General features: G+C 39.0%; 1 protein-coding gene across 1 annotated transcript in view; it reads right to left on the minus strand.

Annotated features, from left to right (window-relative positions):
• The window catches only part of RhoGAP93B (MyTH4 and RhoGAP_KIAA1688 domain-containing protein RhoGAP93B), a 435,660-nt gene that overhangs the window by 20,318 nt on the left and 402,568 nt on the right, over nucleotides 1-12,774 (minus strand). Inside the window, exon 16 of the mRNA XM_067151129.2 lies at nucleotides 2,074-2,335. Coding sequence (XP_067007230.2) covers nucleotides 2,074-2,335 — 262 coding nt within the window. The remainder of the gene's footprint in view (nucleotides 1-2,073; nucleotides 2,336-12,774) is intronic.

The following is a 12,774-nucleotide window of genomic DNA, read 5'->3' on the forward strand; positions in this document are numbered from 1 at the left end:
TTTATTGTGCCTATGATGGATGATATGTCTTCATATGTGTTCTTGTCCAGACCTCACTAGCAGGATGACCTTGTTGTAGAGCAAATAGAGTACCAATGGAGATTCTTTTTTTTTTTTTCTATTGGCTTTACGTCACACCGACACTGATGTCTTATGGCGACGATGGGACAGGAAAGGGCTAGGACTGGGAAGGAAGCGGCCGTGGCCTTAATTAAGGTACAGCCCCAGCATTTGCCTGGCGTGAAAATGGGAAATGCCGGGCTGAATGGCTCAAACGGTTGAGGCGCTGGCCTTCTAACCCCAACTTGGCAGTTTCGATCCTGGCTCAGTCCGGTGGTATCTGAAGGTGCTCAAATACGACAGCCTCGTGTCGGTAGATTTACTGGCACATAAAAGAACTCCTGCAGGACTCAATTCCGGCACCTCGGCATCTCCGAAGACCGTAAAAGTAGTTAGTGGGACGTAAAGCAAATAGCATTATTATTATTATTATTAAAATGGGAAACCACGGAAAACCATCCTCAGGGCTGCCGACAGTGGGGTTCGAACCCATTATCTCCTGAATACTGGATACTGGCCGCACTTAAGCGACTGCAGCTATCGAGCTCAGTCAATGGAGATTCTCAGCTGGGTATAATGGTGATTTATTTTCCACCTTTTAGTTTGTTTAGATGGGGTCTTTATAGCTTTCACACAGTGATCCAGTCTTATCCTGAAGCTTAGCGGAAGCAGATTATATTGAGATTATGGTCTGATGGAATTTCATGTCAGTTACTGACTGCAAGTCATGTCTTCTTATCAACCAGTAATCAATTTATGCATTTCTTCTAAGGCTACTGGAGGTGATGAGATGTGACAGATTGTCTCTGCAAAACGTATTGGCCACTGCTAAGTCATAAGCTTCATCGCAGACCAGGATTTGATTCCCTTCCTCAATCCACACTTCAAAACCTTGACCACCATGGATTCTGTTATTAATGTGTCCATCTTATCTGACATGGCCATTCAAATTACCAGCGATGAATACAAGCTCATCCTAGTCAAGAGATTGCAAGCGGCTTTCAAGGCTATCCCAAAACTCACCCTTTTCATTGTCAGGGCAACCAGTCAGTGGAGCATAACATCAAACCATACGCAGGACTTTGGTGCTACTATTTATTTTGACCAACATCAGTCAATCAGATAAATGGATGTCTTCAATAACATTATATCTGAACTTGGAGCTCACTACAATGGCCATGCCATTCTGATTTGGTATCTTTCTATGACAGAACAACCTGTACCCATCTCCAATATCTTTAATTTTGAAGCCAGTCAACCTGATTTCTTGGATGTTAATGTATTGGATTTTCAGGATATTAGCAAGTTCACAGCTGTGATTTGTAAGAGTACGTGTGTCAATAGAAGCCATCCTTATTTGGTGGACTTGCTTCTTTAGCCCACTTCATCCTTGAGTGGGCAGCCCTGGCCTCCATGGTATGCACTAGCCTTGCGTCTTGGGAGGTGTGCTAAGTCCCAACTGACGAGCCCAACTTAGCACACGAGGGTGAAACGCAGGCAACCAAGAATGAGTTAGCTGGAAAATTTATAATGTCCAATAACAGACCATTATATTGATATAATGTGCATCGCTAGAAGCAGTGAACGCCCTAGCATTTCTTACCATATTTCTTTGAGCCAGTGAACGAGATGCGACATTTGAGTTCTGGCTGAGTTGTCACAAAGCCCGACGCCAAACCAATTTAAACCGATTGCCAATAGGAAAATTTTAGGTCACTCCTCTGAACAGACACTACATGTAAGGGGGTTTCAGTACCATTTCATCTACTGAGGGCCTCTTGTCCTCCTACAGGAGCTCATATACCCAGATTTATTTAAATTACTTTAGCATGAGTTTTGACCAAACATTTCTATTACAATGTTAGCAAGACCATGATAGTAATTCTTATTCTAATAAAAATGTATTCAGTACGTAGTTTTGGAAAATACAATACTGAATATTGAAATAAAACATTCACAGTATTTTATGAAAGAAATATGGTTCAAATTAACAAATCATATGGTCTAGCTCACCTGTAAAAAGCGTATGAGGTAGCAAAGCACAAGACGATTCAGCTCTGGCAATCGATTCACAATTGATATAGACTTGTCTGGATCAGCATGATGGTTCACACACTCATTATACATAGTATCTGGTATGAGAGGCTCATACAGCTCACGATACCACAGCTTCAAAAGGGACGCAGGTGCATGACCATCAGTAGTATCTGATGGAACCTCCCAATGATCAATGCGTGATTTAAGGGAGTTTACCTCATCCACATCAGCAGATACTCTGGAAAGTGTTCAAAAATTATAACAGTCAAACTTAAAGCACATTGATAAAATTACATGTAAATGTAAGGATACACTATTATGCAAGACCATCAGTGCATGTTTCATTGATAAAATTACATATAAATGTAAAAATACACTGTTATGCAATACCATCAGTGCATCTTCATGGTGATAAAAGGTTAATATACTATAATAGAGTACTATTACCTACTGTATCGAAGAAAAAGTAGATGATAATCTAGTGGAAAAAGAAGTGGCTGTTGACGTTGAGGGAATGAGAGAATCATATTGAGGTAAAAATTTGATAAAGTAGTGCGAGATAGTAGGAACAAGATACCTGGAACTGATGATATACCTTCAGAATTACTGACTACTGTGAGAGAAGCCAGCATGGTGAAGCTATTCCTTTGATTATGCAGGATGTACAGTGACACCTTGTAAGTGCATTCCTAATAACACATTTTCCCGCTTAGCATGTTGTGAATTTGAAGTCCTAATTCTCATCGTATTAAATCTATATAAAAATAACTCGCTCATCGTGTTACGAATTTTCAATATTACTGCTGAATACTGCTACTGAATATTACTAGCCCTAAAAATGTTATTTGTCATCTCTTGTGAAAGAAATGTGATTTCCAACTCGCGTAAGAGCCGTTGCTACAGTTGTGTGGTTATGGGAAAAGGCCTTGAATTTCTGAACTCTACAGCATAAGTTGCCCCTGCAATTTAAGAATCTCATAATTGATCCATATTGACTTTACAGTACAGAAATCTATTGTCATTTTCATTTCTCTTGTCCAGTAATTGTATTCCAGTCCAGTCTTCTTTTTTTAATACTGTTCTTGACAGAGTCCATCCATGTTGCTCTGGGCCTCTTTCTTGCCCTCTTTCCTTCTATCTTAGCCACCAACACTTGTTTTGGTATCCTTGCCTTCTCCATCTTCACAACATGTCCAAACCATCGCGATTTATTCTTCTCCGTCCTATCATTCAATTTTTCTACCCCTATCTCTTTTCTGACCTCAACATTTTCTTTTAATCTGTCTCTCCTTGTCTTTCCTACCATACTCCTAAGGAACTTCATCTCACTGGCCTCAATTTTACTCTCATTTCTTGCTGTCAAAGTCTAAGTTATGATGCATACGTTAATATAAGGGTATAGTACATCTGTACATTATCTCTGTACATTTCATAGGAACTTCTCTGTTCCACACCAGGTTCCTTACATTATGGTAGAACATATTTCCAGCTCGTATCCTTCTGCTGATCTCCTTACCCAACCTTGCATCTTGCATTATTTCACTTCCCAAATATCTGAAGTATTCAACAACTTCAAGGTTTTGTACCCCTGATACTAACGATTCCTTTTCCTTCTCATTCTCCTCTTGTCATCACCACTGTTTTGCTCTTCACTACACTGATTTTTGTACCATTTTTCTCAATATTGTCATTTAAAACCTCTAGTTGGATTTGCACTTCTGTATTTTTGACTCCCCAGATCACTATGTCATTGGCAAACAACAATATTTTCATATCCCCTCCATATTTTGCCTTTGTTTCCTTTAGAATTTCATCCATAACGGGGTATTATAAACATAAGTGGAGACAATACATGTCCCTGTCTTAGTCCAGTTTGGTTTCTAAACCAATCTGTTCTCTCCACTGGAGTCTGGACTCAACTGGAACAATTCTTATACATTGCTTCACTAGTTCCCTTGATTGCCTTCCACATCCTTTCTTTCCAGGGTTTCCCACACCTTTTCTCTATTAACACTATTGTATACCTTCTCTAGATCAAGGAATACCATCACCAGATCTTTTCCATATTCCCACTGTTTTTTCATCAGTAATCTTATGGCTATCGTTGACCTGCCCTGTCGAAATCCATACTGCTCTTCTTCTAAAAATTTTCCCACCCTTCCTCTCATCCTCCTTTCTTAGACACTTGTGACAACAGTGTAATTCCTCGATGATTGTCACATAACTTACTGTTATCTTTCTTAAATACTGGAATTATTACACCTTTACACCAATCATCAGGTAATTGCTTTTTCCTCCATATACACCTTAGCAGCCTATATAATCAATGTAGACCAATAGGTCCTGCTGCCTTTATCATTTTCACACACATTTGATCCATCCCTGCTGCTTTTCCTGTTTTCATTTGTTTAACAGTCATTCCCACCTCTGCCATTGCAATATCACTCTCCATTCCTGGATCATCCTCATTTATCAATAAACTCTCTTCTGCATCATTTCTCATAATTCCATCTTATTCAACACACAAATACAACATTTGTGTATTGACAAAGGTGGACTTGCAATTTACATATTTCTATAAGTTGCACCTTGTGGGAAGCAAGCCATAAGCCTCAGGAATGTTCAGTTTTGCTTGCTGGTTAGCAGCGAGAATGCTGAATAACACAGTGAGCCTATTTCTGCGTGTATTTCGCATTCCATTCAGAAGTTAGAAATTTATTTTGTCTTGAGTGGTACTGTGAAGGGTAGCGAATATTTGCTGCGTGATAGCCTGTATCTGGATTAGAAACATAATCGTGTGAAGTTGACTAGCATGGTGCATATTTGTCTTGGGATGGCCTAGTTATGGATACAGAAAAATTTGCCAAATTCCTTACTAATGAAAACAAAATTAAAATCTGTCAGAAAGTGAAATCTGCATCTTTAAGCAAGCAGAGGTGATGTGAATGTTGAAATTCACACCTTTGAATTTCGACTCGCGATCACTCAAGTTGATCGAAGTTTAGTCAGATTCAAAATGGCAGCCAAAGTCATTCCTCACAGTCGCAGATGGTCGAATGTAACCTCCAATTCATTGTCTAAGAGTGTGACCAGAAAATAATGTTTAATAACCCACTGTCTGAAATAAAACACTTCTACTAACATTTATTCTGCAATAATCCTCTGATATTTTTATGGGCCCCCCTGCAAATGTTTTCATATTTGCTGTCTGGTGTTTTTCACATCTTTCAGTGCACTGTTGTTATACCCATGCATTTGCTTTACTGAGAGAAAAAAACAAAAAAACAAACCCCATGGTGCAACAGCCTTGAAAGGCCATGGCCTACCAAGAGACCAGTGCTCAGCTCGAAGGTCTGTAGATTATGAGGTGTAGTGTGGTCAGCACGATGGATGGATCCTCTCAGATATTATTCTTGGCTTTCTAGACCGGGGCCGCCACCTCACCGTCAAACAGCTCCTCAATTGTAATCACGTAGGCTGAGTGGACCTTGAACCAGCCCTCAGATGCAGGTAAAAATCCCTGACCTGGCCGGGAATCGAACCTGGGGCCTCCGGGTAAGAGGCAGGCACACTACCCCTACACCGTGGGGCCGGCCCCAGCAGAAAAGGTTTTTCATATTTGTTCTCTCGTGTTTTTTGCACCTTTTAATACTAACCTCTCATCTTCAGAAATTGTAGATATACAGTAGTTTTCATTGTACCTGCGGACACACGACGCAAAATGCCTTCATGTCGGAAAAATTTGTATCTAGTGTTTCCATATCCCTGTTGGATAGTGTTTATTTGTATATTCAGTAGTACGTTTTCTCGCATAACACGATCCTTTTTCTTGTCCCCTGCAGAAATGTCTCATTGAGGTTTTACTGTGTTACCCGTTGCAGCAACCACACTCTCAGGCAATATTGCTGATAGTAGTCTCTCTCTTGCCCATAGGTTTTGCTGCCCATGCATTTGCTTTATTGAGGAAAAATTAAACCCCTCTTCTTCTTTACATTATACACTGCTTTGGGAATATATAACGAACGCCCCTCGATATCTTTCTCCAAGGTAGTATCTCAATCATTAAGGAGATGACTTATTTCTGTCTCAAACACTTCATGTTAACAAAATGCGTGTTAGTAGCATGAGTTTGCTGGCTGTGTGAGACAGTACCAGACTCAAATATAGTTTGTAATACGTACAGTGGACTCATGTGGTACAACCCTCATAGTAGTTCTATTGTGTAGCATAGAACCTCCTCTAGACATAGCAACCTAAGTAAGGAAAAATATTTCTGCAGGTCTCCACCAATAATGTTTCACAAAATGGGTACTATGATGCAGAGAAGTGTTATCCGATTTTAAAAAGATGATCATATACTCCTATTCCTAAAAAAAAGGTGTGACAACTACTGCAACATTAGTTTAATACAGTATCTTGCACTTGTCATATTTCAATGTGTATTCACAGAAGAATGGAGGGACAAGTTGAAACAGACTTGGGAGATCTGTTTGGCTGTGGATTTATTGCAGGAATTAGGGGCAAGCCTGAAAGGCCTCCAATAACATTGACTGGACCAACAATTCTGAACGTGATCAGAATCAAATATTAAAAGAGAAGGGTTATCTACAATCTATACAGACATCAAACAGCAGTGGTAAGTATTGAGTGTTATAAAAAATGAAAAAAAGAGCCACTATCCAGACACAGCTGCAGTGTGTCTTTCTTCTTTTTTTAATCTTTATACAGAAAAAAGGAAATCAACATGAATTTGGAAATCACAAATCAAAAAGAAGAATTAAAAATTCTGAGATTTGCTAATGATATTTATCTGAGTCTGCAGCAATATATCACCCGAGAGCACTGGATAGCAATGGAAAAACCAGCAGTAGAAGAATTACTGAATTATTTGGACACAGTACTGAAGGAGGAAAATGTTTTTGAAGACTTTTGTGTTTAGCGTGACATTATATGGAGAGGAATCGTTATAAGTCACTGCAGGTAGATCAGCAGAGGAAAGACAGAGATCAGGGAAGTATTAGAGACATGGAGCAGGGCACGAGTAAAGGGAACAATAGGAAAGGGAAACATAGAGTAGAGGATAGGAAGAGGGAAATGGAACAGGGTAGTGAGAGAGAGAGCAGGGAAGAGGAAGTAAATTCTGCAGGCATCAGGGAAGTTGAAAGAGACCAGGAGAGAAGGGGATTTAATAAAGAGGGTGGGGTTGAGGCTCTGGTCATGGCTGATTCAATTGTCAGGCATGTGGGTAAAGTGTGCACAGGAATGGGAATCAGGGTAATGTCTTATCCACGAATTAGTTTAACCCATTAGTGCATAAAGTTACTTTTTGTGTTTTATTTCTATTTATCTACACATTTCTACTCTTAAGAATCACAGAAATATGTTCCAACAATCAGAATGTTCATACAAGTGATAGCTTTATTTACACAGGCCATCCGATATATATCGGATGCTATGCACTTGGGTCAGTACAACAACACTAGTTACTCAGCATTACAATGTACAATAATGTTGCAAGCTAGGCAGTGTTACTTTATCCAATTTACACTGTAAAGTGGACCTACAATTTCCACTACAGACTTATCACAATTCTATATACGCTACTCTATTTACATTTATGTATTTACTGCTTATGATATCCACAGATTCATTTTGGGTGAAGTCAAAATTGGTCAAGCTGATCCACTCTTTGGATGCCATTATTTTAGGACTTGAACAGCTTTCATTGTGGTACAGACACTTAGCATTTTTTTATGTGAGACTACTTCAGTACATCGCTTATCTCCATCTGTTTGTAGTTTGTACCAGCAGTGACAACACTGTTGTCATTCCAGGGCATCAGCAATGCACCACCACAATTCCTGTAGTCATATGACCCCCGTTTTTCGAAGGGGCCACTTCTCCGTTGGATTTTCTAGAAATGTTCCTGTTGCAATTACTCCCTTTGAAGCCATATATCTTAGCTATTTCAGCGATGTTAAGTCAAAGAATATTGTATGACCCCCGTTTTATTCCGTTCCACCTGCATCAATGAGAAGTAGGACTACATTTCCACCAAGACTAAATTCTTTCAGCTTTTCATTTTATATTGCTGTATACACTTGGAAAGTTATCCTATAGCCACTGGCAGAGAAAGAAGACTAGCAGAATTTCAGTTTTGCACACCATCTGATTTGGAGAAGGGGGAGGGGGGGACAGAAACACCGTAGATTGTAATAGTGGTTATGATCTTGTCCACTTTAGGGTTACTTCTTGTGTGTTATAATTCAACCTATTAATGCTTTTGAGTTTTCTATCAGGTATATCAGAAACGGAGGTACTGGCCCAATCTTATGCATGACTCCTTTTATTATCGCATGACAGCTTCCTTATGCTCAGTTTTTCTGGTTTTAAAGTTCCATCTGTATATCCTTCAGCAAGATTTTGACTTTTATAGGACCTAGCCTTCCCTTCTTCATATTCTGTTGAAGCAATTTGTCCTTCACATTTACTCAGAAGTAGTTTTCTGCCAAGATAATTTAAATCACCCTCATCCTCATCTGTCGTTATCATCCGTTTCACATCCGTCATCAGGAGGTTTGATGTACTGCTCCTCTCCAATGTTGTTTCATCCTCCAAAACTTCCAATATTTCACTCACCATCAAACTAGTAAGGGAATACAAATGTTTGAGACAATAGGACACCCTGTGCATAGCATCCGATTTTCAGGACAGCTATATTTACAAACGTCTGTCACCTCAATAATAAGACATAATTGACATCTTTGTGCGTTGGTAGATTCACAGGAGTGTCAACAATATGAATCATCCCAAATTTTACAATTATGGGAAATATTTTTTAATTCATAAATAAAAATTTTGGATGTTGCACAAACTTTGTACTATCTTGCTGCCATGCTTGCAATAAGTGTGATTCAACAATGAATAGTAAGGCTGAAGAATAACGTATTCTTGATTCCTGTTAGCTACAGCCTTTCTGAGGCACAGGGAAGTATTATGGGCTTAAAATCACGCATAAATATTGCACATTTTATTTTTTTATGACGTCTGATTTTTCGGACGCCATGCATTAATGGGGACAGATATTGAGGAAAATAGAAGGGAAGGAGAAGGCTGACAAGAAGGTTGTAATTTTCCATGTTGGTACCAATAACATAAGGCAAGCAGAAATAGGTACACTTACTAACAAACTGGGGGATGCGCAAGATCTGGTTACGGCAGCATGGAAGAGGTTTAAGGAAGCAGAGATTGTTATCAGAGGGATACTGTATACGAGGGATGTTGACTGGAGGGTGACTGGGGATTTAAATGAGACTATGGAATGGATATGTGGGAAACTGCAAGTGAGATTTATGAATCCTAATAGGTAGGTAGGAGATAGGGATCTATATTCAGATGGCCTTCACTTGAACCACACTGGTACATATAAGTTTGTTTGGAAAAGATATGGGGAGATACATTCAAAGAAACTGGGTGGACTAGGGAGCAGTAATTACAGTACAGGAAGCATGAAGTCAAGTAAGGATGACACAAAATTGTTAGTGTCAAATTGTAGAAGTATTGTAAAGAAAGGAATAGAATTAAGTGATTTAACTGATATATATTTATCAGATATTGTAATAGAAACTGTATCATGAGTTTAAAGTGACATCATGGATGCAGAAATGTTCTCACAGATCTGGAGAGTTTATTGTAGAGACAGGAGACAAGTTAGCAATGATACAAGCAGGATTACTCATACTGGTGGAAGAAGAATTTGTAAGCTACAAAAAAATTATGAGAAACATGAAATTCTAGGTGTAAGACTTATTTCTAAAGATAATAAGCAACTTGATGTTTTTGGGGTGTATACACCTGGCAAGGCTGATGCTGATGCAGAATTATTTGGATAAAATAATCAGCGATGTGGGAAATGACATCAATTTTTTTTTATGACACAGAAAGGAACATCATTATAGCAGGTGATCTGTTAACCGGGAAGGGAAAGAAGGGAAAGAAACAGAAAGCATCACCAACAAATGGTGTGACTAAGTTAATATGGGATGGACAGTTGAATCAGAAAGTGGCAGAACCAACTAGAGGGAAAAATATCCTAAACGTGGTGTTGATCAGATGAGCTCAGATGAGAAACTGAAATGACAGATGGCATAAATGATCATGAAGCTGTCTTTGTTGTAGTTAAAAAGTACACGTGATAGAAAGAAATGCGGTAAAAGTGGGATTATTAAGCAGTACCATATGGTTGATAAGAGAGGCATGGGAACATTTAAAAAAAAGCAATTATGATCAATGGAAAATGGTAAATAAAAATCTAAACAGCCTATGGAAAGGGTTTAAAGCAATTGTTGAGGAGTGCAAAAACAGGTATGTACCTTTAAAAGTGGTAAGAACCCTTATATTATAACAGGGAAATAAAGAGATTAAGAAGAAGGTGCAGATTAGAAAGAAGAGTTAGGAAGGTTGCGGGAGTATGGAGAGATTGAAAGAGCTTAGAAGGAAATTGAATTTACAAACAAGTCAGCTAAGGGTAACATGACGGCAAACATAACTGGCATATGAATTTTAGGGAGAAATGTAAGAATATGTACAGATACCGACCAAGTTGGCCGTGCAGTAAGGGGCTCACAGCTGTGAGCTTGCATTCGGGAGATAGTGGGTTCAAACCCCGCTGTCAGCAACCCTGGTTTTCTATTGTTTCCCATTTTCACACCAGGTAAATGCTGGGGCTGTACCTTAATTAAGGCCACAGCTGCTTCCTTCCCACTCCTAGCCCTTTCTTGTCCCATTGTCAGTGACAATTGTAAAAAAAAAAAAAAAAAAAACCTGTTATTTATTTATCGTATGATGAATGTATGTACATTTTCAGGATAAATGTGCATAGTCATAAGTCCATACAATACTACAACTCTAGGTCTAGTTTTTTGACCCAATCAACTGGTTCATCCGATGTGTGGTGAATGTCCATGAGCTTTCCTTTGAAAGCACGAACTGGGCAGTTAGCAACAATGTGGTGGATTGACTGAGAAGGGGCATCACTATCACAATTTGTAGAGCTAGTCAACCCCATTTGCACAATAGATAACCACATCTTCCTTGTCCAGTTCTTATCCGATTGATGATTCTCCACTGTCGCTTTGGAAGATCAAATCCTTGTACACGTTTAGAAGGGTTCTCAACTAGATGTTTGTTGACTACTGATGACTGATCCTACGGGGCTTTCCGTAAACTGTTAACATGAAAAGAGGTTCTTTCAAGATCGGTTGCTGTATGCCAGGGTGGTTTCCTTGATTTCAGTTCAGTGTTTGTAATATCTTGATGGATGGGGAGTTGGGGGTTCTGTTGAATGTTTTTCTATACCTTTAGGAGAGCTTCTGATCATCTTAGGACTGGAAGTGGAATGTTGCTGTGAACAGGAAGCCATAGCGTGTTCGTGCTCCAAATGCATCCCGTGATAATGCGCATTGCCTGATTGAGTTGTATACCAATGTTCTTAGTGTGAACACTATTGACCCAGGAGGGGCAGCAGTATTCAGCAACAGACTATGATAAGACTAATGCTGTTGATCTTAGAACATGATTATTGGCTCTCCATGATGTACCAGCAAGTTTCTGAAGAATATTACTTCTAGTTTTAACTTTAGCAGCTACATTTGAGAGATGTTGCTTGAAAGTCGAAGTTTTATCAAATGTTATTCCCAAGTATTTCGGTGTACTGCAGACCTTGACCTCAGAATCTGATCGTTGGTTTGTTAATTAGACTGTCTGTTGCATAAGTGGAATATAGAAATAACTGTTTTTTGAGGATTTAGGAGCAGGCACCATTTCTTGAAGTATAATCCAAGACTTCCAGATCAGTGGCTAAAGTAGTTTCAGCGTCATAAAAGTTGGAGCACTGACTCACCAAACAAATGTCATCAGCATAAACGAATTTTCTTGAAGATGTGTCTGGGAAGTTGTATATGTACAGACTGAAAAGAAGGGGAGTCAGAACTGATCCTTGAGGTACATCATTATTTGATTTAAACACTCTTCTTCTGTTATTATCAGCATTGATATGGAAGTACCAATTGCTAAGCATATTGCTAAGTAAGGCCATCAGTTTACGACATGGGATAACACTCAAAAATTTTAGAAGGACACCCTTCTCGCCAGACAGTATCATAGGCAGTTGATAGATCCAGAAAGGTAGCCACGCTTACTGATTTCCTCTCATATACATTTTCGATATACGTGGTGAGAGACAGTACTTGATCATTACAACTTCTTCCAGGTCTAAATCCTGCTTGCTCTATAGAAATGTAGCTATTGATTGTTTCATAAATTCTACTGTAGATCAGTCACTCAAGGAGTTTATATGTGATGCTTAGAAGAGCTATTGGACGGCAGTTTTCTGCTTTAGTTGGATCTTTATTTGGTTTCAGTATGGCTATTATTTTTGTTTTCTTCATCAAAGGTGGGATGTTTCCAATTTGCAGAATATTAGAGAAGAAGTTGGTTAAGCATTTCACTGTTGCTGGTCTGCAATGAGCCAAAATTTCAGGATAAATTCCATCAAATCCTGCAGCTTTTCCAAGTTTCATACTTTTGATTGCCGCTTTAGTTTCCTCTTCTTTGAATGGAGTAGGGAATTCAGAAGACTGTGGCACTGCTCTTTTCTTGATGTTCAACTTTAATTTG

Source organism: Anabrus simplex, chromosome 1 (assembly GCF_040414725.1).
Source record: "Anabrus simplex isolate iqAnaSimp1 chromosome 1, ASM4041472v1, whole genome shotgun sequence".
Taxonomy (NCBI): domain Eukaryota; kingdom Metazoa; phylum Arthropoda; class Insecta; order Orthoptera; family Tettigoniidae; genus Anabrus; species Anabrus simplex.